Source organism: Pelecanus crispus, chromosome 6 (assembly GCF_030463565.1).
Source record: "Pelecanus crispus isolate bPelCri1 chromosome 6, bPelCri1.pri, whole genome shotgun sequence".
NCBI lineage: Eukaryota > Metazoa > Chordata > Aves > Pelecaniformes > Pelecanidae > Pelecanus > Pelecanus crispus.
The window spans coordinates 45,142,469-45,167,781 of NC_134648.1; the positions used below are offsets into that span (position 1 = coordinate 45,142,469).

Here is a 25,313-nt window from a genome sequence, read left to right on the forward strand (position 1 = left end):
ACACCCAGTGTCGTGAGCCAAAAGTCCTGACAATTGATCTGGGAGATCTTGCAGGACCTCTGGAAGAAGTAAGCAACATTCTGACACGGTGTTTTCTTCTTACATGATAGTAGGGTTATGAAGTAGCTTCTTAAGACCCAGTCAGTTTTCCTTTTATAGCAGCCTATTTATATACTCCAAATTCAGTCACAGCTTCCACTGTACTGTACTGATTACTATAGTGCTCATTTCCTCATTCTGAATTGCACATGCATTTCTTTTCTCATTTTTTATTCTCTCCTTGTTAGATCTATTAGCCTTGCATTACCTCACCCCGTTGCTTAGCCTCTCCTAGGTTCCCCTTCTAGGGGCATTTGTCTTATTGACAACTAAGTAATCAACAGTTCAGTTACTGTACTTCAATAAAATAAACATTTTAAGAAGAGCTTTCCATCTTTTTTCATTTTTAAATGCATGAAGAATAGATTCAACATGGGTATTTCGTTCACTATCACTCAAGTTAAAACATCCTCCTCCACTCCAAACAGACCATGAAAAATAAGACTTCTTACAACTCACTATCCTTTCTACAGCACCATTTACTTACTATGTTAGTGAGTGCCTAACAGCCACTGCTCCTTTTCTCTTACAGCATATATTATCAAGTTCACTGACCTGTAAATCATTTGAAGACTGAAATCCAATTTAGTTTTCCCATTTGCACTGCACATAGGTTGTGCAGCAAACTTTTAGACACTAACAACGCTTCTAAATTCACAACACACTTAGACTGAAACTCCTGTAGTTAATATTTTTGCACTTGGATTGTTAATGTTTGCTAAAAACTGAAACATTCTTCAGCTGACTAAAAGCTTCACATCCTTAGAATGTAAAATCTAAATATAAATGTGGTGGGCGTATGTGGATCTTTTCTCTCTGAGGAGGCTCTGTTACGAATTTCCAATGTTTTATGCCACCACCAAGCCTCCGCTAAGCCGTGACACCTGTTCAGAATTTTCAGCTTCTTAACCCCTTATTACACTTCCTACCATCCCCAGCAGGAGTGCAGGAAGTGGAACAGAGTTCTGTCGTCCCGGACTTGCTGTATTAATTCTCAATGGCTCCTCGGTGTCTTTCGGTATTTTACACAAATAGCCACCTTAAGGACAACTAACTAAAAGAAAGGACTTGCTTCTCATAACTGATGCCAGTAGATGCTCTGGTTATCAAGCAGACCCTGGAAAGAAAACCTACAAATTCCATTGGAGGAACATTAAAGATAATACTGTTAATAAGAAATATTATTACTGTAATAATAAACGGTCTATACCAAAACAAACCAGCAAACTCTAATGTACTGCAGCTTTTAAGTAACATTATGCTAAATGCTTTCTTATCATTCACATTAATAATGATTCGCTATTCTTAGGTTTGATGTATTCAGCAAACGTTAGCAGTGTACAACGCTAGTGAACAAAAATTCTTTTAGCATCAGTATGTAGCCACTCTTTCTAATATTTCTGCAAAAATTAAACCATAAGGGTATCTCCTAGTTAAAAGTCAATATATTCTGTTGAGACAGAATGCCTCCGTAAGAAAAACTGTTTCAAAAGACCCTTTTTCATTACAAACCACAGATAGGACTCAGATAATCACAGTAAGAATTTTGACCTGATTTATTCACACAAATCAATCCAAATTCATTTTAGATCCAAAATATACAATATTACAAGGATACTAGAAATTTTTCCAGGTACTAGAGAATCTTGTATAAATGTATTTGTTCAAGTGCTTCTCTGTCAACGTCCTTTTCCATGCACACATCATAGTTCAGCTGCATCTCTTCAACCCACTGGTTGAGCTGTATATCTGTCTGAAACAATGAAAAGAGATCCTTAAATTAACACAATGTTGAGAAACATAGCAGGAGTTTCAAGGTCAGTACATTAAGATGGCAAGACATAATAAGAGATATTAGTCATTCCAAATTATGCAGCAATGACAAATCCATTTCTGGAAATGCCATTTAACTTAAACAGGAGAGAATAAAGATAATTTTTAAAAATTATCGCAGTCAATAGTCTAGATATTTTGCTAGCATGTTACAACTGCTTCTCTACAGGCATTTATATAAACCTCAAGCATCTTGATCGGAGGGCAACATTCTGACAGAAGCGTTGAGGGAGCAGCGAACTGTACCACGGAAGAATCACAGGTACTTTCTTGTTTTACACCCAGGCAGTATTGTGCTAAGGCTACAAAGGGCCTCTCAGCTGCTGTGTAACTACTGCCTACTCCAAGAAAAGGTCAAATGACACCACTGCTGCTCCTGGAGCTGAGGATCTATTTCACCCATCAGCATACAGGCAACAAGTGATTCCATTTCTCTAAAGCAGACTACCGTGGCGAGCAAGCCACTTCATAAACAACCTTGTCATCTATGATCAGCGTTTTGTTTCCTAACTAAAGCCAGCCCACATAATTTGTCTAGGCATCATACACGTAACAACTGTAGTCTCCCGACCACCTATGGCAGAATGGACACAGAGCAGAGGCTGGTCCATCGGAAGTGGTTACTGCTCAGGGAAGAGCAGCAGCAGCACAGGACGTTCAACATCTCTGAAAGTTGCACTGTCATCGTGTTTGTTTCCAACTGCAATTTAAAGCTACGTCACTGATCCTGAGGTGCCTGACGGTAATCACTTGGCTAGTTGGGAGACCGCATCTCTCCCCAGTCTCTATTTCCAACTACTCATACAGGTCAGTTTCTATGCTGACAGCAGGTCAGAAGACAGAGTATCCTCAGGGATGGTCTTCCTTCAATATGTCCCTTTCTCCCCCTGGCTTAACAAAACAGTTTGTCATGTTTCAAGGCAATGTGCAAATCTAGAGCTAAACAGAGAAAACATTTCAAGGTTTTGCCTCTAGAAGTTTATAAATACATCTGTACTTCTGAGGTTCTACACCTATACCTGGAAAAAGTCTTACGGAAGTGGATATCACAAAACTTACTCACATCATAATATGGCTTTGCTAACGTTTTGTGGGGTTTTTTTAACCTCACAGCTAAGGTATTGTTAATAATACACATGATAATACAATGATTCATGCAGCCTATTGATATAGGCTGGGATTTCCATTTTACAGGTGGGGACAATCAAAGTACAGGAAGACGTGTTGGTGGTCAACGCAGAAATAGAATCCAGAGTCCTACATCTTTTAATCTATGCACAAAATTACATATCCTTCCTCAAACCAATACTGGCAAGCAGCTAACCTCAACTACAGAACTGCCACTTTCATGGAAAGGGACAAAATGTGTTGGCTAAAACTGGCTGAGGGAACTTACCTGGAGCTTTGAAAGTGATTCTTTAAGGCTTGGAACTGTCACTAATAAGGACCCTCTTTTCCTTACATTACAAGCAATAAATTCCCAAGCTCTGAAACATATTTAAAAGTAGGTCACCTATTTTTAGGAAAAAACCACATTTGATATAAAATGAATACAACACTTTTACAGTTTAGTGGCCAGAGGTAGACTAAGCTTAAAGACTTGCTATACATGCTTATCAGTCACTATTAGTATCTAAGCAAATATCTTTGTATGAGGAAAATCAGGCTTCGTATTAAAAACAGAGGGAATATATGGTCTTACAATGTTAGATTTTGTAACTTTTTAACTCTGATACATACATGCATGTCATTTTGTACTGTCAACACCTTCACTTTGGACTAGGATTAAACATCCACATTGGGTCCCTTTAAACTTTTAGTTTTGAAGAAAATCCAGTCTCTGAGCACACTGTTTTATTACGCTTAGCAACAAGCTGCTCTTTACATACATACTTTGCAGTCGTGACAAAATACTTCAGACATTAGCAATCGAAGTATTTAAATATAGCCCCCAGCATTCCTTTTTTTTCTGATTTTGCAAGTCAGATCATTTCTCACAGCATGGCAATTCAGACTAAAAATAATTTAATTTCCAGCATTCTTCAAATGTCATTTGTCTTCATGGTACTAATGCAACATTAAACCACTACCCCTGAGTTCTTGAAGAATCAAATGAATTCTCAGTCATGTGCCTGGAAACAAATCTCCTGGCAATTTGAAACACCCACTACCCTTCACCCATCCGCTCTGTGCCTCTCTGGTTGACACCACCACTTGGTATCAAGGGCAGCAGGACAAGCCTTAGCTGCAACTGCTACTCAGACTGTTGACTGGGATGGTGGAGACACAGGCACCCTTTCTTTTTGACTGCCCATTCTAAAGGCACAGTAACTTTGGACAGTAAAGTTATTTATGCTTTAAACTGATACTGCTGTATTAGCAAAAGCTCATCTGTGAGTGTCTTGTACCTGAAAGAGAAGAACCTTAGCCACACGTTTGTTTGCTACCATGTCCTTATGAAGATATATTAAAAATATCATTAATAACCATGTTTTGCAGTGCATCTATATTAAAGCTCTGACATTCACAAGTCAGTGACCTGTCTTCTTTCTGAAGATTAAGCTTTATGCTGATATAGTAATTTCAGATCCTTTAACAGCAAGATACTATTTTAACAGATCAGTGCAAGGATTCAGGGCAAGGTTTGGGCAAACAAAGCAGCAGTGTTTAGTGGGTTTAACAACAAACAACTGCCGTAACACCTCAGCAGTTAAGTATAACAATTAAGTGTAGGCAGTTTAAAACAATTTCCTTATGTAATTTATGTATGTGACTTCAAAAAGCACAACCTTAAGGTTTTCCATAACTCAGAAGAGTTGCCAGAAGAGAACACATTGCCAAAGAAACAGATTACTTGTTTGGACACATAGCTTACCTGGCCTGTTCCTGTCTGTCAAGAAAATATTCAAAGACATTATTCATTACAACAACATCAGCCTTCTGAAGAAGTGAAGCCTGAGTACAGACGTCTGCATGAACTACCTGAAGGAGAAAAATTTCACAAGGCATAAATTAATTTAAGAGACAAATACAGCCTTCAAGTAGCCGTGAAGCCTGTCAACATAAACCAGCACCTGCTACCATCAGTCACAAAAACGGGTATCTCACTGGCTTCGTAGTAGATAAAACCGAAGTAAATAACCAGAATAAGCTTTAAAAATTGAAAAAAAAAAATCGGATTTATCTCCTCTAATTAAAATACTTGATTCATTATGTTAAGTGAAATAAACTTCCTCTGACTTTTTCTCTAGAACACTGTGTGCCATAAAAGAAGAGATGATATATGCGGTAGCTGTTACATTTCACTTACCTATAATTTTATCACAAATGCTCATTGATTTCAGGAAAGGAGCTAGGCTAGCTAAAGTTTTTTGAGGATATCAGAAGGCATCTCAGAGGCTCAGTGGGTTACTAAAGGATAATAGCTAGAAAAGACACTACAGACCCAGGTCTGACAGCTGAATTCTCAGGACATATACTGGGACTGGGAATGCTGGAAAGGCAGGATGCTCAGTGGCACTGGAGGACAGCAAGTGCTTTACCTTACTAAACAACTGCCTCTCCAGTCAGCATAGGAGCCGGTTTGATTTCATCTACCTTCACCTACCAAAAAGGTTATTAGCACATCATGTAATTTTCAAACAGGTGAGATTATAGTGACAGGAGAATATGGACGCTCATTAACACTCTGACAAGATGTGTTTGATTTCTTCTTAAACATGGAGAAATACATCACATCCTAAATCTGAGGAGAAACGTAAATTGGAATATCTTTTGAAGGGATAACGGGAGAGAAAGCCAACCTGAATATTACTTGCATTCTACATATTTTTTTGAAAGTGCATCCCTATATGTTGAAAACGGACAGAAAATCTGAACAACTTCTTTTCCTTCCTGTGTGACCTATTACTAGGTTGTGCTCAGAATATACTCACCCAATGGATTCAACATTTTACATTTTGTCAAATCCTTCCAATATTGGACAGATGTAAAAAGGAATTCTTAATTCTGACAGGGAAGCTGAATGTTTGTATAGAAGATTAAAAACACTTACCTGTTAAAAAACATTTTGCCCACTTAACAATATATCAATACTTGTCAGGAGGCCAAATTATGTATTCCTCCTCATAACGAACACGCAAAGCATGCTGTTCTGATTGACAGAGGAAACAGATACTACCACCCTTGCAACCTGTAAGGGCTCAAGTGTGGAAGAGATGACGAGTTGCCACAGTTTATGACTCCAGTTCATGCTATCAGAATGCATTATAGCAACTGCAATTATAGCCAAGTATTTCAGTATCAGAAATAACAGAAACAAAATTCTACCATTCATAAAAAATTAGGCATCACAGCATTTCATCTTTGAGATCTATATTCCATGGGTTCTCTGCAAGTGCTCTAACAAACAGCTTTATCTTCTTAAACACATGCCAAATCGTTCACCACTGCCTGTAGTGAGTGGAAAGGAAGCAACCGTGTTCTTGTACCTTACACAGAACTGGCAGGTTAATGTTTGAAGGCTCTATCTCATTGAGAAATAGGGACAGTTTAGTTGTCAGAATGACTGATCAAATTTCTACTTTCACCTCTGGTGTGTGGACATCTGAACAATTTATCCACTATTTCATGAAAGTTAGAGCTTTTTAGGACAATTAAGATTGGCGATAATTTATCTTAAAACAGTGTACTGCAAACTGTAACAGCACAGGAGCTGATTGAGAAGAAGTTCAAGCATTCAGGCAGCAGAGAAAGAAGGCAGACCAGTCAGGATACCAGCAGTCCTAAATACAGTAGGTCCTGGCTGTCAACTCATGTCCTCTACATAAAGCCACTGCTAACTGTAGATTAAAATGAAAGACCATAAACTGGGGTGGTAGAGATATTATGGATACAGGCTTGACTGCTGCCCTGTTACACAGGCAACAGCCTCCTGCAGTGGGGCAGCACAGCCAGCTAGGGACAAAACATGCCTCAGCTAGATCTACCAGAACTCAAGTACCAGAACCTGGATTTACCAAGACTGTAAGCGGGATCTGGATCACTATTTCTGAGGCTAAGGAGACATTTGACTTTACTCTCTTATTTTCAAGGGGCAAAAATAACAAAACCACAGAATTTCTGTACAAAAAACCTGAGCAGCAGTCCTTTAATCCAAACAGAAGTGACTGGTGGACTGTTCCACCAGTGGACTTCCTGCAGCACAAGAAGTCATGATTAGCACTAAACTTTCTTAATACCCTACTAATGGCAGTCCTAATATTTTAAGCCTCAATTCAGAAAGATGCTTAGACTACCGGGAAACTTTGAAGATGTGTTGATGTTTCCTTGACTTGAACAACACTTAAACCTTAACTTAAAATTAGCCTGCATTTACAGAGCAGGTGACCATGCTGACTGAAGTGACCTTAGCACCCCATTCTCCCCAAACACATCCTCATTCCTGTTGGGGAATGTGGGACCGCATAAGCATGTGTGGCTGCACCATGAGCCAGACCCAGGTACTGCTCCAGCCAAAACACCACTTTTTTGCTGGGTTCTTTTTCAGCTGGACCAGTTCCCTGACCCATTTGGCTGTGTGCCGGCACAACTGAGCGGGCAGCAACTGATTTTAAAACAGCCCTGTTGCCCCATGGAATACACACCAAGCCTTTCATGATTACAGGCAATTTCTGAATTGAGGTCTCAAGTTTCCTAAGATCTGCTGAACTGTTTACTTTCCTCCCAGCATCTAAGTGCTTGCTCAAATGGCAAAAGATGCTGAGCAACTTTCTATGTACTTTAACAAACCAAATTTCTTTACTGAGTGGTCAAGCATTGGAACAGGCTGCCCAGGGAGGTGGTAGAGTCACCATCCCTCGAGGTGTTCAAAAAACATGTAAACATGGCACTTGGGGACATGGTTTAGTAGGCATGGTGGTGTTGGGTTGATGGTTGGACTGATGATCTTAGAGGTCCTTTCCACCCTTAATGATTCTGTTCTAGTTTCACTTTCATCAAAAAATAATCCAGCCACCAAGCCAGGAAACACGAAATTAATTATTATTCTATCCTTAATTGGTTCAGTGGTGGACTTGGTAGTGTTAGGTTAATGGTTGGACTTGATGATCTTAAAGGTCTTTTCCAACCCAAACAATTCTATGATTCTATGATAAACGTTGACCAAAGAAACACAAGGTTTACTCAGAGATTTAGCTGCTAAAGATATCATTCTATCCTGCTGTCCTTTGGGAACATACTCTAATAAAAATTCAGAATATCCTGAAAAAACAATCATTATTTAAGAAGGGTCTCTTAAAAGTTTTTCAAATTTGTGTCTTAAGTTATTATCAGCAACTGGATTCTAAGTATTTTTCAAGCTGGTATGTATCTCTAGAGAGGATTCATTTGGGGGTGAAATAAAAATCTAAGATTGAAATGTTCAAAGCAGTGTGATAACAGGAGTCACATGACTACATTAGCATCTAATGAGACTCAAATAGCTAAGTCCTCAGGCACTGCTTTGAAAACGTATTCTTTTCTTATCTTTACGCTCTGAAATGAATACTTCAGCAGAATTACAAGGTGTGAAGGAAAACCTAAAAGGTTTATAATAAAGACTATACAAGGCTGAAAAGCATGCATATAGATCTCCAGCTCCACTGAATTAACATGACAGAGCTCCTAACTCCACTTTCAGTTCCATCACAGTAAGGTGTTACGAACACAAAACATATGCAAAAACCAAAGGTTATGGATAAACTGGCAGCAACTGGGATTGAATTGGGCAACCCAACGATACTGCTTACCCTGTGTTAAATATTTTATGTTTATTATTTCTTTCCAGTTTAAAATTGGTTACTTTAATTCCCAAGAAATTACTACGCCCAACAGTTTGTGTGACTCCATCCAAGAGCACATGCATACAACACAGGATTAAAGTCAGTATTCTACCCATCATATTCTACTTACCAACATTTTCCTGGTAACAAAATAACTGGTATTCCCCAGAAAGGAAAAATAATTGGTTTTTTTCTCATTAAAACAGTAGTAGTTATTTCCATAACGGGACTAGGGAAATGGTTCCCATAATGATATCACATTGTTTGAAACCCATTCTGTTTGTGGAAGGTACATATGTACTGACATTCCAAGAAAGGAAAGACCAATAGCTGTAAGTCCTTTAGGTGTTCTTAGATGCAAATTTGCAAATCCTACAAACATCTTTCTGCTAACATTAATGAAACACAGATGTTTAGTTTTGTTTTTCATGACAGATAATTCTTTATACAGTCAGTTTCAAAGAAGTTAGTGGCAATAATGTCATTGATTTCACTGGGAGAAACAGCTAAGATATATCTGGTTTGTGTGAGCCAGTAAGTCTGTTCAGGAAAAAGGCTAAGTGATTCAACACATGTTATCATATTTTGATAATTTCCCTCTTCCACTCTGCTATGAGATTTTTTTTTTTTCCTAATGCAAAGCCTTTGTTTAGGACCAAAACAAGCAAAGGCAGAAAATTCTTCTCAGAATGCTGATTTACCAGCCACTCACATAAACAGGATAACGTTGTACACAGTGGTTAAAAATATACACACTAAACCATATATTTAGTTACCTTTATTCTGTCAATGAACTGGTATTTTGTAATCATCATTTCTTGCAACTGGCAGAAGTCTGCATTCATCTCTACTCCATACAGTTCAGATGCTGAGCTATAAAGATAACCCTACATTAGGAAAAGGAAATTTAGTAACTGTGATGCCTTTACAAGAAGTTCAAAAATTTCAATTAAAATGGAAAAAATAAAACACAGGTTAAGATTAAGAAAGCATTTTAAAACACCAAGTTGAGAAATGTCCTTCAGTGGATGTGACATGTTTTTCAGAGCTAAGCCCCCAATCTGGCAACTCCCACTTACGTCTCACCAATTTTACTAAGAGATCCAAAATGACATGTCAAAAATAATAAAAAGAAAAGGAAAGCTCTAACTTCAATTGCAAAATAGAGGGAAAGTGGTCTAAGAAGGAAAAAAGCAGTACAAATCAAGTTACAAAAATAGTGTAAGAGGAAAAGACTCTGCACATTTTTGTTTCTTGGAAGAATGGAAGAACAAAATAGCAAGAGAAAAAAAGAACCATGAGACATACACATAGCCAAAGTGAGTGAAAATGGAGGACAATGTACCAGTAATATAACGGGATATTTTGGTACAGAGTCTTTGTCAGCACCTCTAAGTATTGTATTACTGCCATTTTCAGGTGCTTCATAGAGGTACATATGAAAAAAGATAAATTATCTCTTAATTATAAGCCCAAAATAACGGTTCCGTTTCAGACTGAGATTTTGGAAAGTTGTTGGAGATGTTAGGGAAAAAAAAAAGTACAAATACTTGAGCCTACAGGGCCCTAATAAAGATGTTGCTTTTAAGTGCCATTATCTCCACTGAACACCATAACTACACTTCGCCAACAATGGCAAAGACAAACAAACAATGCTAAAAATATATACTGAGATATCTATGTACTACAATCTAATTATTAAAGTTTTCTGAAACCATTCAGAGTAGAAAAGCAACCTGTGAAGGTGAAGTCACCCCTCCTCCAATACAAGCCAAGAACGTGATTAAAAAGGAGAACTCTTTTAAAACTTTTCCCCTGCTTTATCTTGAGACTATCTTCTACTATAACAATACAAGCATTTAAGTACTTTAAAACAAAATCAGGCTAGCAAGTGTGTTACCATTTAAGGACCCAATGCTGCAAATATTTACAAATGGGAGTAACTTTCCTCATTTGAGTAGTCCCAAAATTAGATTATTCAGATGAGTAAAATTACATGCTCAAGCGTTTCCAAGATTGAGCCCTAAACAGCCATTGACTTTTGTAAGAAAGTTGTAATGTGTGTTTTGCATTGCTGTTGGCCATATGTTGCACCAGCCATGCCAAAAGCAATCAAAATTGCACTCAAGTTTCTCGATGAAGTATTTTATGTGCATTTTAAAACGCAGAGCAGGACAATATGTTTTTGGAGACAAATTCATATCAAAGTCTTCCTTTGTATAACTTAACAGTTTTTCAGCTTCATAAAGGAGTTTAACATAACTAATCTATATATAGACATGGTCAAGACATAGAAGACGAACTTACGAAGGAGAGAGCAGGAACTAGCAAAAGAGCAGCGTGTGTGACAGCAATATGCTACTCTGTTGGGACAACAGACTCTTCCTCTCCATAAGCAAGGTCATTTGTAGTCCCTCTTGTGAGGAACAGAACAAGAACGGAAAGCGCTAGTAAACAGCACCTTATACTGTTCAGAGTCATATCAGAGTGCCTCTCAGAATGACCCATCCAAGATGGAGTAACAAGAGTAGGCGGTCAGAGAAGAGGGAAAATGTTTGTCACAGTAATAAAATATGAATTCCTGTGCTGGAAGTTACCGCAAATAGCACTGCACCAAGCCTGGAGCCAACGTCAACCACTACCTTTCCTGTCAGGTCAGGCAGTACATGTTGATAAAGAAACTTCAGTTCCATGAGGGAAAAGGAATGCGAAATAAACTCTGGGAAATAAGAACAGAACAAAGGTGTTGGGTGGGCAGTACTAACTACTGTGTTATTAACCAATGAAATATTAATCTGAAGAGTTATAATCACTGAAAACCTGTATGGTTTCCCGCCTGAACTAGTGTTGGGGACCCTGGGAAACCAGGGTTTGCAGATCCGAGGTAGCCTGGCTAGTAGTCTGTCCTGAGCCTGGGGACTCCTTCCCTTACATGGAAAATTTTGAAATCCTTCATGAAACTGAATTACCTTTTTCTGCACAGTGACATATATTAAAGAATACAAGACAAAGTAACTTGGAATTGTTTAAGTGAAAAATAAAAAATGGTACCTAAGTCTCAACACTATCATGCAAACCTTTTTATGGGCAGACATGTTAATATTTCAACTCCAAGGTTTTAAGGAACGGAATGTTCTCCACAAAAACCATTCCTCCTTCAATGCCTGTGCTATACTGGCGACAGTACTGATCTGTACCACACCACACACAAGCTTTAAGACAGCTGGTGCTTTCTACTGCTTTTCAGTGTGTGAGGGGAGACTGAGGCTACTGCATGGACTTCTACAGTATTGCCTTCCTCTTGCACCTTCCTTCTCAGTGGTACATAGCCCTGCCTCTTTCCTGCCTGCCCAGTTTTTGTGGGCAACTGGTGTCACTCATACACTGCAAATTAATTCAACTTACGTGTGTAGGAGTCTCCTTCCATTGGTTATGGGAAATAATTCTGGCCTGTGTACTGCACCAGTCTGGACAAAGTCCTCCATCAGCTGGATGTTGTGTTGTCCAGCTGAGTCACTGCACAAACCAGTTTAGTTAAAGTGAATTTGTTTCTTGTGTTCCCAAAAGAGCACTTACCTAAAGATGCAGTCTTGTATGAGCCACACTCTGTGCAGTAGCTCCTACTCATTTTCCCCTCCTCACACAATGAATCAACAAAATCATCATCATAAAGGAATGCATCAACGTGAATCATGGGCAGGGGATGCTGGTGTATCTGAGAAGAGGAACAAAACCTAAGAAAGGCAGAACCAAGTCGCTCAATTTCACTTACACTGTTACACAGTTAATTGTCCCACCATCCTACCTTTCCCAAAATCCCCGAGATCCAAATTTTTCCCTACTCAAAAGTTACAAATCAAAATTAAACCACAGAAATCCTGCATGTAAACTGGATCATCAAATTCCGCTGAATTAACCAGTAAGTGCAAGTCGACAAAGGAAAGCAAGCTGGTTTCAATAGCAGTAGACCTGCTGTGAATTTTGTCTCCTTAGTGCTTGCTTGGCTATAGAGGAGGTACAGGGTAAAGGAAGCTTTTTCTCTTCCACTTTAATGAGGAGGATGTAACTTAAATTTAGGAAGAAGGTCAATTTTTATTCTCCACTTCAACTGTCTGAATATTTTCATCTTTATGCTTTATGCCCCAATCTAGAAACACCCCTGATTAACATGGGTGTCATTTTCAATCAAAAGCATACCAGTTGGGATGCTTGCCTCATCATTTCAAGGGGTGTAATCTTCATCCTCCTACTCCTCTTTCCTCCCTCTCCCAGGCTTGCTGCATGTGGCCAATCCACTTTTCCCGTTTAAGAGCCACACACCACTTTTCTGGGAAATGCGTTAACTTTCCACCTATACTGACAGCTCAAGTAGAAAAGGTGCTCTCCCCTCCCACAGGACTCACAGCCCACCTCTTTCTGAGCCATCAGAATCTGACAAGAGCTGGAAATCATTTCTGGGCTGCCCACATTATGGCGACAGAGAAACACTGGCCCTGTATTTCTGTTTTCTTTAAGGGGGCTGTTAGAGCCTATTACGGAGCTAGCATTAAAGAATCACTGTGACAGGTGCCATACCACATAGAATGAAAGCTATGCCAAATCACTTATGATCAAAGTATTAAGAACTATGAAGCAACTTTCTTGGGGTCACACAATCATGCAGCAACAGACCTGAGAACCAAACTGAGATTACCTATACCTCAATCCAGTGCTCATTCTCTACTATGAACTACTACTAAAACTGAAATCAGCACAGTCCCCAAATAAATGATGTGGTTCAGCAAAAGGAGACCATAACAATTAGCTTACTTTCTGAATAGCTTGATGTTCCGAATTAAACATTGCCTCGATGGGTAAACAATTCCGCAAATCTTCAGCGATATTTTTGAGCACAACATCACTGTTACTCACCACAAGCTCGTCAAAGTCATCTGTAAATCAAGGCAAAAAAAAAAACAAACCCTGTAGATCATATGTAGATCATGTGGACTAAGTGATGACCAGTACAATACAGTTGCAAGACATAAACAATACCAGATGGATAAGGTTTTTATTTGAAATGCATTTTTCAGGCTTTGTTAGCTTTTCCAGCCAATGACAGATTTGGATTGTAATAACTTTGCCACTTAAAATAAATGTAGTGCTTTTTTGAAATCTCAAATTATTTTCATATTTATAAACTTATAACTCACATATGATGGTCTGGGCTGCCACCAAAGTGATACTGTTTCAGCTTAGCATATAAAAACATCAAAGATGTTTTTGAACTATTGGAGAAATTACAAAACTCATAGTTGCCTGAATGCAGGCTTTTTTTTTTTTTTTATATACAAGCTTCTTTTTATACATACCATCTTTCTAATAAAGCGGTTACAAAAAAAATCAGGGATAATGCACAGTTCAACAGTTCAACTCACAATGCATTTTACACAACTTAAACTATCAAAATATTTCACATGTGAAAGAAAATAGGAGTGGATGTAATCCAGTATATTTTTGCAAAGCCACACTGTAAATTCTTGCTATTTTTCCAGGATATCCCTGCATTACTTAAACACTTTAAAAAAAAAAAAAAATTAGAAAAAAGATCAAGAGGGAACCTTGGGAAGTCACCAATCCTTTCTTCTTCCAAGGCTGAATCAATAATAACTGCCACTTCTTCTCCAAACTATTCTTTTAAAAAAGATTGTTAATGCTGGAGACTCCACAACCTCCCTTAGCAATCTATTCCAGTGCCTGACTACACTTACTATTAGAAAGGAATACTTTTCTTAATAACTGATCTAGATTTCCTCTGCCACAATTTAAACTCAGTACTCTCTGTCCCACTCACAATGGAAATAGAAAAGCTTGCTCCTCTCCTGTATATAGCAACTTTTTACTTCTTTAAAGACTTGTGTGTCCTATCAGTCTTCTTTTCTAGAAGAAGCAAGATCCACTTATCCAGCCCTTTCCTGCATTCTTTCTAGTAGTCTGATCATTCTCATCACTCCCCTTTGGATCTTCTGGACTCTCTCATCCTTTATGACCTGCAGTATTGAGAACTAGACACGTTACTCCAGCTAAAAGTTTATTTGCACTAACCAGACTTTTCACATCTTGCAGGCAGCATCCTGCTTACACACCCCAGTTTCATGGTAGCCCTCTTCCCAGAGCATGATGTTCCTGACGTTCAGCATGAGATCTGCTGTACGCCTGTACTCTCTTCCTTTTCTGTTACGTTTTCCTCAAAAGGGCTGGATGAAATTCCTTTTTGTCTGGACATCTCACTGCTCTGAGGGCACTGAACTGGTTCTAAACAAAGGCACATCTCAGGTAAAAACCACATACCTGTAAAAGAAACAAAAAGCAACCACAACCCTAATCCTGAAAAATACACCAAACCCTTCTATTGATTCTTGCCTAAAAATAGACATGTTTGTCCTTTCTTCCCCACCCCTTCTGGTTTGTTTCTTGTTCTGTTTAGACTGCCACCATCTTGGGCAAGGACTGTGGTTTTTATATATATCACTCACCAAAAGAAGATCTGACAGCTTTTAGAGGTGTTTAAAAAAAGTTTATGTTTGTTAGCATTGCTGTCCCAGGTGGGAACATTAGTATAGACAAGCTTGATGGCAAGCAGGTTAAAAATGTAATTCATGCTACAGGTTTCTCTATGCTAATATACTTAATCTTTCCTGTGGAACACAGGCAATGCTGGAAACAGTGAGAAATTTTAAGGCTAGTATAAGAAACAGAGACCAGCTAAACTTTTAACTGTGAAATGCTCTGAAATGCTTTTTGCTTAAGCACTGTAGTAAGAACAACATGATTAAAGAAACCCTCATTCATCAGTGCAAGACACTCTCTTCTTAGAGTGTAAATGTAAATGGCTCTTTCAACATGTCCTAAAACTGACTCCAACAGATAATCCCGAATCCCCCATAGTAAGCAGGAGAAACTTTAAATCACCTGGATTCCCTTAACACCTATTTGGTTTCTTATTTATTAAATGCATAGCAGTAACGCTCCAAGGCCCTGACAGGCACTGTACCACCAACCATTGGTGGTTGTTATACGACAGGAAGACGGTTCGCTGTTCCAAAGAGCTCACAGTTAAGTTCTCCAGAACCTCAGCTCCTGAAGAGATGCAGACTGTGCATCGAGGAACACGGGAGGGGCAGAGGCGGCAGCTGCAACAGCAGCAGCACCAACACCACAACAGGTGCAACGCAGCAGCTCCAGCTTGCCAGCATTTTAATTTGAAACCTCTAATGAGCACCCATCTCCTGTTAACCTCACGGTCCATCCAACAACTTGCAGATTTGTTATGAACATCCCAGAAGCAGGGAGTGGTTTTTCTGATGAGCTCAGGGAGGATTTCTATGGATGTGACGCAGCACAGAAGTAAACCCAGAGATTATGGGAAGGGAAGGTGGACAGATTTTTAACTGTTGCTTAACTGGGACTGTCAGCACCACAACAGGCCCCCAGAGCACAAAGGAGCCAGGGTTTGCTGAGGTGGGTAACGTCTGAGGAAGTAAGAAGGAGAAAAATTACGCCACAGACAGAGCGAGAGAGTCGAAAGCTGATATTAGCAGCTGTACAGACCAGTGCCTGCGGGCAATAAGCCCCTACATCTGGCACATGCTTTAAAACAATACTATTACTATGCAAGAGAGCTCATCCAGCTGTTATACTGCCTGTTAAGAGTATCAAATTCATATATAGCATTTAATGAAATGCAGGAAGTGTTCATAGACCACCAGGCCAGCCACATCACACTGCAAATGCAGAACTTCAGCTCCCTTTCTCTCAGAGCTGGTGCATCGATAGGATCTGCTCTGTCATGGCCTGGGTGACCTTTTCTGGCCAACATTAGCGGTGGACAGCTCTCTAGGCTATTCAGTGTTCTGCTCTACAGCGGAGAAATGGATACTTTCAGTGGGAAACAGGTAGCGCACCCATCTTCCTCAAATCCAAAACACCCCTTCCCTGCCTCGACGTCCATTTGTGCAACGCTTGTCACAACACTGACCAGCTTACATGGGGCCCTCCGAGCTCTTCGTACGAAACAAACTATGACACACGAGACTTCTTGCGGATGCTCTATATCAAACAGGTCCTAAGGAAAACCTCACAACACATACGCAGCTCAAACAAAAAACTGTTGAAACACTGATACTGAAAAATACATGACGAATGGAAATGCTCCTTCCCAACTATCAGTTAATACTCTAAAGCATAAGCATGCAGGAACGAAAGAAGAGAAGGAGGTTTGAACACACTCCTTCTCAAGATGACAAAATGGCAGCTTCAGCAGAAGCTGCGTGTCAAACACTCTGTGCTTGCGCGTATAGTCTGTGACTGAACTCAGATGCCGAGAGTCGCCTCATTCCTGTCAAAGCAAGAAACAGCAACAGCTACCACAATAACTCATTTACTTTTGCAGTATGTAAATATTTATAGATTGCCATCAAGCACAGAACACAGGTGCCAAATATGAAAATACGCATTTCTGCCTCTGCCGGTACAGTTTTATCAACTCCACCCTCGTGCTTAACAAATTGTTCGCTCTCGAGAATCTCAGTATCACCTTACACGGGATCTTCAAAGAACAAACAAAAATAGAAAACTCTTTTTTGTATGATTTTAGTGCCTGCTGCATATACAAAATGGAGAGTGTGCAAGCCAACCCCTGTGGTCATTGAACAGAAAACTAACCAGGAAAGAACCGTACAGTTCATGAAATACTGCAAGATGAATCACAATCATTTGTTTATGGAGGAAGTCTGGTGTTTGTATTTTACTTCAAAAACCGGTTCCACTGGATCTACTCAACATGCATTTATAAAATTTAATCAACACATTGCAAAAAGCCTAATTAACACCCTGGTGCTGCTCAACCTTTCTATGGCAAATATAACACAAGCTAAGAAAACATCACAAAGCCTCACACCAGATAGAGAGGACCGCTATAGCAACATCTAAACATCCTGGCACTGTGAAATACATGATTGAAGACAAGCAATGTATGATTTCCAAATGACAACAGATTACATGTCACGTGGAAAGAAGAGGATTTAGCAAAGGCAACCTTAACAGCAAGCACCTTATGGTCTTCTAGATGTATATTCAGACTCACAGAAGTAAAAAGCAAATATTAACATCCGTGTTACTTAATACAAGGTTAATTTAATCATTCAGTGTGTTTTAATGATACTGAACAAACAGGTCAAGGAGGCAGTCCCACATGTCTAAAACCTTACTATCTCCTATTTTGGCTAAACAAATTGAGAAGCAATCTGTGACCTCAGTATACCAACTTCTTCAGGAACTCTCAATACTATTCCTATCCCTAAGCATACTTAGCTATTGGTAGAAAGGAATCAGTTTTTTTCCAACAGGAATATAACCAGAGCTGATTTTATTAGTTCTTTAAGTCTTTTACATTCATAAATTGAAAGAAGCTTCAAAGTTAAATTTTAAACAAGGTAAGTCACATTTTACAATCAGTAGTTTTCCCCACCATTATTAAGTTTCAGTGACTAACAACTTAGAAGTACTTGGTATTCTTAAGACCTCTCTCGCAGCAGTATCATTTGTTACAACAAAGGAAATTATGCTAATTCCCAAAGTTGGTGACTCATCAAATTACAGGTAACATCCCATTTTAGTTTACCAAACAGAATAGTGGAAAAGATTTTTGGTATGGCGTAATTTTAACAAAGAAATACATTCCAGTTAATGTGCTATTTTGATGTCTTCTGAAAGGGTATTTTACTTGGATAAATCACTTTTACCAATTTGGATAAGAAGCCTTGTACTAAATTGCTTTTTCACACACACAAATAAATTACATACTAGTTACACTGCAGAAACCCATGCTTTCATCCTTTTAAAGAGACTGATTCCACTTCAGTTCCATCTGCAGTGACAATAGTACTGAGAGGAAACATTGAAGACCATTTCATGTAAAAGGGTCAAGTTTTTTTCTTATACTATTTCCTATTCTTCTCTTGTGAAAATCATCATCTGATAATTTTACCTAGTAGGCCTGGGAACACAATAATGCCTAGATCATAAAGTACATAATAGAAAAAGCTGGACAAACTTGGTCTGTTCCCAAGAGTATGACGAGAAGTTTCTTCTCCATATGCAGAACACTGTACTAAAGCAGCACACCCACCATGGTCTGGTTAAGTTAATTTTGTCGGATACCCCTCCCTCACTGTCTGTTAAAAGCCTGAACTTACAGCACTGACTCCCCTCAACTTTCAAGTCACAGGCCTAAATCTTACACCAATCTCCTAAAAGCTGGTTTGCTCAAGTTGTTTATCCTTAACTTAGAGGATTTGCAACCATTTATTATTCAATGATTGTTCTGAGTAAGACATCACTGTATGAACAATCAGCAATTCAGACCAGTACATCACTTTGAAACCTTAGCTTTATATTTAAATGTTTCTAATGAAATGCATAGAATGGAAAGTTTATAGGATTGTTTTATTTTACTGTTATGACTGAAAAAAAATTTAAAAGCTAGTATTAGAACAGTCAGTTTTAGCCCTGCTGAAAAAAAATATTTTTTAAATCTATCTTAGACTCTGTGACAGTACATGAAAAACCATAAAGGGTCTTTTCATCACCTTATCTGTGCTTCACTGACATGAATTGAGAGATAGGCTTTTGTAATCTGCATTAAAGCTATAAGTACAGCAAAAGTGTTCAGTAGTTGCCAGTAAGTAGGGTGGTTTGGTGACTTCAGTCTCAAACTTGAAATTAGGATTCCTGTGTTTCCTTCCTCTGATTTCTGTATCTCTGTTCATATATACAGATAGCTTGATCAATTCTGCTTTCACTGCTTATCTTCTCCAGCACCCATTCTTACCAAATGCATCCTCTCCTGCTGCTGAAAATTCTTAAGAGTTTGGGTAGTGGAGGAGCAAGAGGGAATATGACCATGCACACATTTATACAGAAGCTATACATCAAATGCTGGGACCCAACTGAGGGGGGGATCTTCAGGGGGGTTTCCCCAAGTGGTTTGAATTAGCTCTTGGGCTTCACCCAAGTCTTCTTAGCCAGAACTTCTGGAACGTGGTTATTGCAGAAGGATATTAGAGCATTAATCATCCTATTATGAAAAAGTTAAGACACCAAAGGTTCCTGTTATTCTTTCCATCTCTTATTATTTCATTTTCTTTGAGATCTAAGACTAACTCAAAAGAAAAGCTGGAATGCAAGTCACCGTGAAATGACGTACATTTCACTGCAGTGTGTGGGAAGAGCTGGCTGATTGCGAAACAGCAAAGCAGTGTTGCTGAGCAGCTGCCTTGAAATAATGTAATAGTAAAGCAATAATAAAGTAACATCTCCTTCCATCATACGTAAAGATTTGGAATTTCTAAAATTCGCAATACCAAAAAAGAAAAAAAAAAAAAGCAAAAAAGCATGACTGGTTATTTTATTCTGTATTTGTACAAAGAAGAAAATGAACAGCATCTTGCATACACTTACATTCCCGTAATTACTAAGGAAGATTAGTCAGAAATCATTAGAGTGAGAACTTGTTCAACGTTCTCAGTTCCATGTATGTAACAGTCTTTACTTTAGATGACTTGCTTTACGATAATTTGTCTCTTCCATGGAAAAATTTCTCGGTAACATTCCAGGCATACAGCATGCGAGTCAGAAACCACCAACTAAGTTAAATTAATAAATAAGGCTGCCTTTGCAACAACACTAATCCTAAAAGGCAACCACTATATGCAGGGCTTTACTCTGAGGCTGCATGTACGCTTTACTTGAGAGAAGGGCATGAGGGAGGAAAAAAGCTTGACTATAGCTAACACTGGAATCATGCCCAGTCCTCCTCAGCTGGAAGTAAAACTGTAAGCTCAACATCTTGACAGAAACAGGAATAGGATGGCAGTAGGAGGTGGGGGGGGAAACCCACATACCACAGAAAAGCAACTTGTGAGGATGCCATTTTTGTTTCCATTTATCCTATCCTTCTTTGCTTACAGTTTTTTCATTCAGAATATTATCCCCACCATCCCTACAACTTTTTTTCTTTTGTTCATCAGAGATTTTTTCTTTCCTACATCTGTATTGGCAAAGACTAGGCTTTTATTTCTGTGTGGTACAGAGATCTGGTAACTTTTTAGCATCTCCCATAAAACTGTTTTCTCTCTGCACAGAGAGAACCCCAAATTCCCTAGCTGTATTCAGGGTACAGCAGCAGAAACCTAGGCACCAGCTCCTCACTGTCCTCTGCCCAACCAGTATTAATTACTACAGCACTATCTAGGTGTTACAATGGGCAGTATAATTACTCAAGTGCAACGATTCTGAGGGGGAAAAAAAAACCCCAGTAAAAGTTACCGTCAGTATGCAGCCACAGAAGCAGCTCAGAGAAACAATACAAAGAGAAGTGTCATCAAGAGTGCTGTGCTGGGGACATCACCCAAAATATTTGCAGCTCTGGGGAAACCACAAAAAGGGTAAAGGAATGTGACCTGCTGGAAAAATGCCTCTGCTTACTTACTGTTCAATGCTGCAGGAAAATAAAACTAGTAAGGGAGAGAGATATCTCTTTTACTCCAGTCCTGTACTCACTCAGGGTGAAGAAAAAGAAAACTGGAGATAAATCAGAAGGACACAGCCATTCAGAAAAAGCAGAGAGGAAAAACTTGAACAGGTTAATGGCCCAAAGAGGCAATGAAACATATCTTAATTGGATAACAACGAAAAGTTCTTACAGATAGGCACAAAGCTTTCTAATTCCCTCTCCTCTACCATATACCTGCATGTACACATATACGTACGTTAGAAGGGGAGACTGCAGCACCTCAGGATAGCACAAAAATTGGGCAAACATTAATACTTTCACTTAAAACACCTTAACCAACAGATTGGGAAACTGGTAACTTCTACAAGCAGTAGCATGAGACCAAATTCTATAGGCTCTAAATTCCTCCTCAAATGTGGAAATCTGGGAAATAAAATTAGCGTTAAGTCACACATGTCCCAAATGACACATCTGGGAAGAAATATGGTTATCTATAGCTTTATACTGCATCAGCACTTGGCAAAATATAATCACAAACTGTAAGAAAATGCCAAAGATGCAGCTGCCCAAAGTGCAACTTCATTTATCAGAAAATAAATTAATGGCATCCAGCCAGGACATTAACAATGATAATTTTTTCCTGAAAAAGAGAGAGAAAAGTAGTACAAATTATTATCAGAGCACAAGCCTGTAAACAAAGACAATAAAATATCATGGGCAGTAACTGTAAGAATCCTAAACCAAAAAAGATTTTGAAGATGGCCTGTCAAGGAGACTACAGAGAGGAAATTATATTCATTACTTCAGCTGCTTGATCCTGATTGCCCTGCGTATCCTGTCTACTCTGTCCTCTGATCTGCAGCATATGAGCTAAAAAGCCATTGAACAGCAACTACAAAACTAATTATGTTAGTTTTAAGATGATGTACATAGTGAAGCAGCAGCAATCAGCACTGATGCAAACAATATAAAAATAGAAGGACAGATTGCTCAGATGTACCGAGCACAAAGTAGTTCAAAATTTGGAACCTGATCTACACTTTAGCTCATGCCTTAACTGTGAAGAGTAAATATGAAGCAAGAATATATATTTCCTTTCACTGAAAGACCTAGGCATGGATCTAGATCATTAAAATTCAGAAAAAAATATTTGAGAGATCATAAAGGCTAGGAACCATAGCATACTTGTCTTTCACAGAAACATCTATCTATGAGAATTTTTGGAAACTGTAGCATGAAAAGAAAAATTTTAAAAGTTATTCATTGACAAAAGTTTTTTGCAAGTCTACATAAACCATGCCATTGGCTAAAAATTCCTATGGTAGAGGTAAAGCACAATCATAGAATCAAAGTGGAGAAAATAGTAAGTCGTGTGCTTCCTAACTGAAACAGTTTAGCATTTTCAAGTTTCACTAGTAAGTTCCCATGTGCTTGACTGTATTTGTAAAGGAGCCAGTAAACTGAGAAAGCCATATATGCACACCACACAAACTAATATAGTGTAGAAGGATCTGTAATGATTTACATTAAGTGAACAAGCAATATGAATGATTGCATATGAAATTCAATGAGATTTTTAAATTAGAGCATATTGGATGGAAGAGAAACACTTCTAACAAGATTATTTACAGTAACCCAGGCACTGTTTAGCAAGCAGAGCATGCTACCGCATCCAGTCAAGGACTCAAAAAGGAAGGGATGAAATACTGCTTATAGCACATTGCTCTACCATGATGTCTATACACACATATGTGTAGACATATACATATGCGTGTATATGTGTACATACACACACAAAGAGAAAAGAAGAGTGTTTAGTTACAATTAACACTAACTACATCCGTCGAACTTCAGCCTTCAAGTCTTAGGCAGTCCCATCTCTGCTCTAATGGTGAAGGCTGACTCGCAGACGCTCCGAAACGTCTGGCAACGTCTTTCCTAGGGAAGAACCCATTGGGGTGGGAAGGCTGCGTGCCCACCGAGGAGGGCGAAGGCCGTGTTCCCAGCTGGCTCCTTTCCCGCAATGCCAGCAAGAAGGCCCGCTCAGCCGGAGAAGGATCCTGCCTGCCTCCCTCCACCTGCGTGGCCACGGGAGCTGCAAACCACAGGACAACAGTGAGTTTGCAGTTCTGAGTACCTGGATAGGCGGACAACTTCTAGGAGTCGTAGCTGGCCTTTGTGCAACAGTCCCCCTGTGTTTGCTTATGAAGACGTTCCTACCTTAAAGCGGAGGTGCTGGAGCAGAAGACCTGAACGGGAAGAATAACCCTAGCGTAACAGGGCATGACTTGGGGAAGTAACGTATCATATGACCATTTTCTCCCACCCAACGCACGAGCACCAAGGAGTGGGTTTACTGTCCCAGCAGGCAACGATCAGTAAACAGGACACACATTTACTGGCTGCTTGAGACTGGATCAAAGGATTGGGGGGGGGGGGGGGTGGCCTTCAAGATTCATATCTGCAATGGCAGAATACAAATATACCCACAGACTAAGCAGCCTTTAGTCAGTTTATTCAGCATGCCATTACGTGCCTACAGCTTTAGTGCACTGCCTATATTCAGGTTTCCCATGTCATCTTTTTGTTCAGTTGCAAATTAACAGCTTGTGCACTGACCCACATTTCCTTTCTTCATCTTGTCATGAGATGCTTGATTGCAGCATGTTGATGAAATTATACTGAGGCACAAACAAGAAAGTAAACAGAAAGCTATGTTAAGATGACATTAAGCAGGGAAAGTAGTGTTTGCAAATTAGCTCAAACCGCTATTTTCAAGCCTCTGAGAGGTTGCTGTGAGCATGTGTGAAGTTGAACGAGACTAACGTCTAAAAATCTCTAGATAAGCCAGGAGCAGAGCACCTCCGTATGACCTCTGACGTTTCACGCTGGAGAGTTTAAGAGGTTACCACCCCGGCTGTCTGTCCTGCTCTTCTGCGGGGAGCGACTGCCCCTGCAGCACAGCCGCCAGAACGCCCACAAGCCCGCACCCCCAAGCGTGCCATCAGCTGCAGTTCAGACGGACAGACAGCCTGCCGACTACGGCGGCTGAGACAGGCGGCCGGCGCCGACGGACAGCTCCAGGCACAGCCCCCCCCCGCCCACCGCCGCAGAGGGCGGGCGGGCGGCACCGGAGGGGCTGCCCGTGGCTGGCTCCGGGCCCGCCCTGCCCCCCCCGCCGAGCACCGCAAGCCACGCCGGCTGTGCCGCCCGCTGCCGGGCAGCCCCCTCGCCCCGGCCAGGCCCCGCCGGGTCGCGGCGCGCCAGGCGGCTCCGTAACGGACGGCCCGGGGCCGGGGGCTGCCGGCCGGTACCCGCCTAGGCCGAGCGCCCGCCCGGCGAGCGACGCGCCCCGGCCCGGGCTCGGCTCCCCTCAGCCCGGCCACCGTGAGGCGGGCAGGCGCTCGGCCCCGCGGGGGAGGGACGCCCCCCCCGCCCTGGCTGCCGCAGCGCCCCCTCCGCCTCGCCTCCCCTCGCCGGCGAGGCTTTCCCGCAGGCCGGCCGCCGGCCCGGCACCGGGGGAGCACACCCGTAACGCGACGGGGCGGCCAGGCCCACAGCTCCTGAGAGCGACTCGCCCGGCCGGGGCGCGGCTCAGGCCCGCTGCGCCCACCGGGCCTCCCCCCGCGCTCGGGGCCCCGCCGGCTGCCGGGCGGCGGCAGCGGCAGCCGGGGCGCAGCGCCCGGGCCGGGCCGGGCCGCGCTTACTGGTGTTGCGCATCCAGTGCAGCAGGCGGGGCAGGTCGGCAGCGCACGTGCCCCGCACGGCGGCCAGCACCGCGCGCCGCGCCGCCTCCAGCTCCATCGCGCCGCGCCGCCGCGGGGGGGCGCTGCCGCACCCGCCGCCGCCGCCGCCGCGTGACGCGGGCGGGGCCTCGCGCCGCGCCTGCGCGGACCCGCCCGCCGCCTTCCGCCGCCCGCACGTGCCCCGGGCGCAGGGCGCCGGGGAAAGCCCCGCCCGCCGCGCGCGCGCTGCGCACGCCTACCCGCTAGTGCGCATGCGGGAGG

The 25,313-nt window shown here is 41.0% G+C and overlaps 1 protein-coding gene across 1 annotated transcript; it reads right to left on the reverse strand.

Moving 5' to 3' along the window:
- Nucleotides 1–1,704: 1,704 nt before the first annotated feature.
- On the reverse strand, nucleotides 1,705–25,110 carry LOC104025044 (uncharacterized). The gene is made up of 8 exons (XM_075713040.1): nucleotides 25,014–25,110; nucleotides 13,563–13,684; nucleotides 12,330–12,468; nucleotides 11,396–11,472; nucleotides 9,530–9,640; nucleotides 4,808–4,914; nucleotides 3,329–3,419; nucleotides 1,705–1,852 (listed from the first exon to the last, which is right to left on the reverse strand). The coding sequence occupies exons 1-8, from the start codon at nucleotides 25,108–25,110 to the stop codon at nucleotides 1,736–1,738; spliced, it is 861 nt and encodes a 286-aa protein (XP_075569155.1). The 3' UTR covers nucleotides 1,705–1,735.
- Between the last annotated feature and the right edge of the window lie 203 nt (nucleotides 25,111–25,313).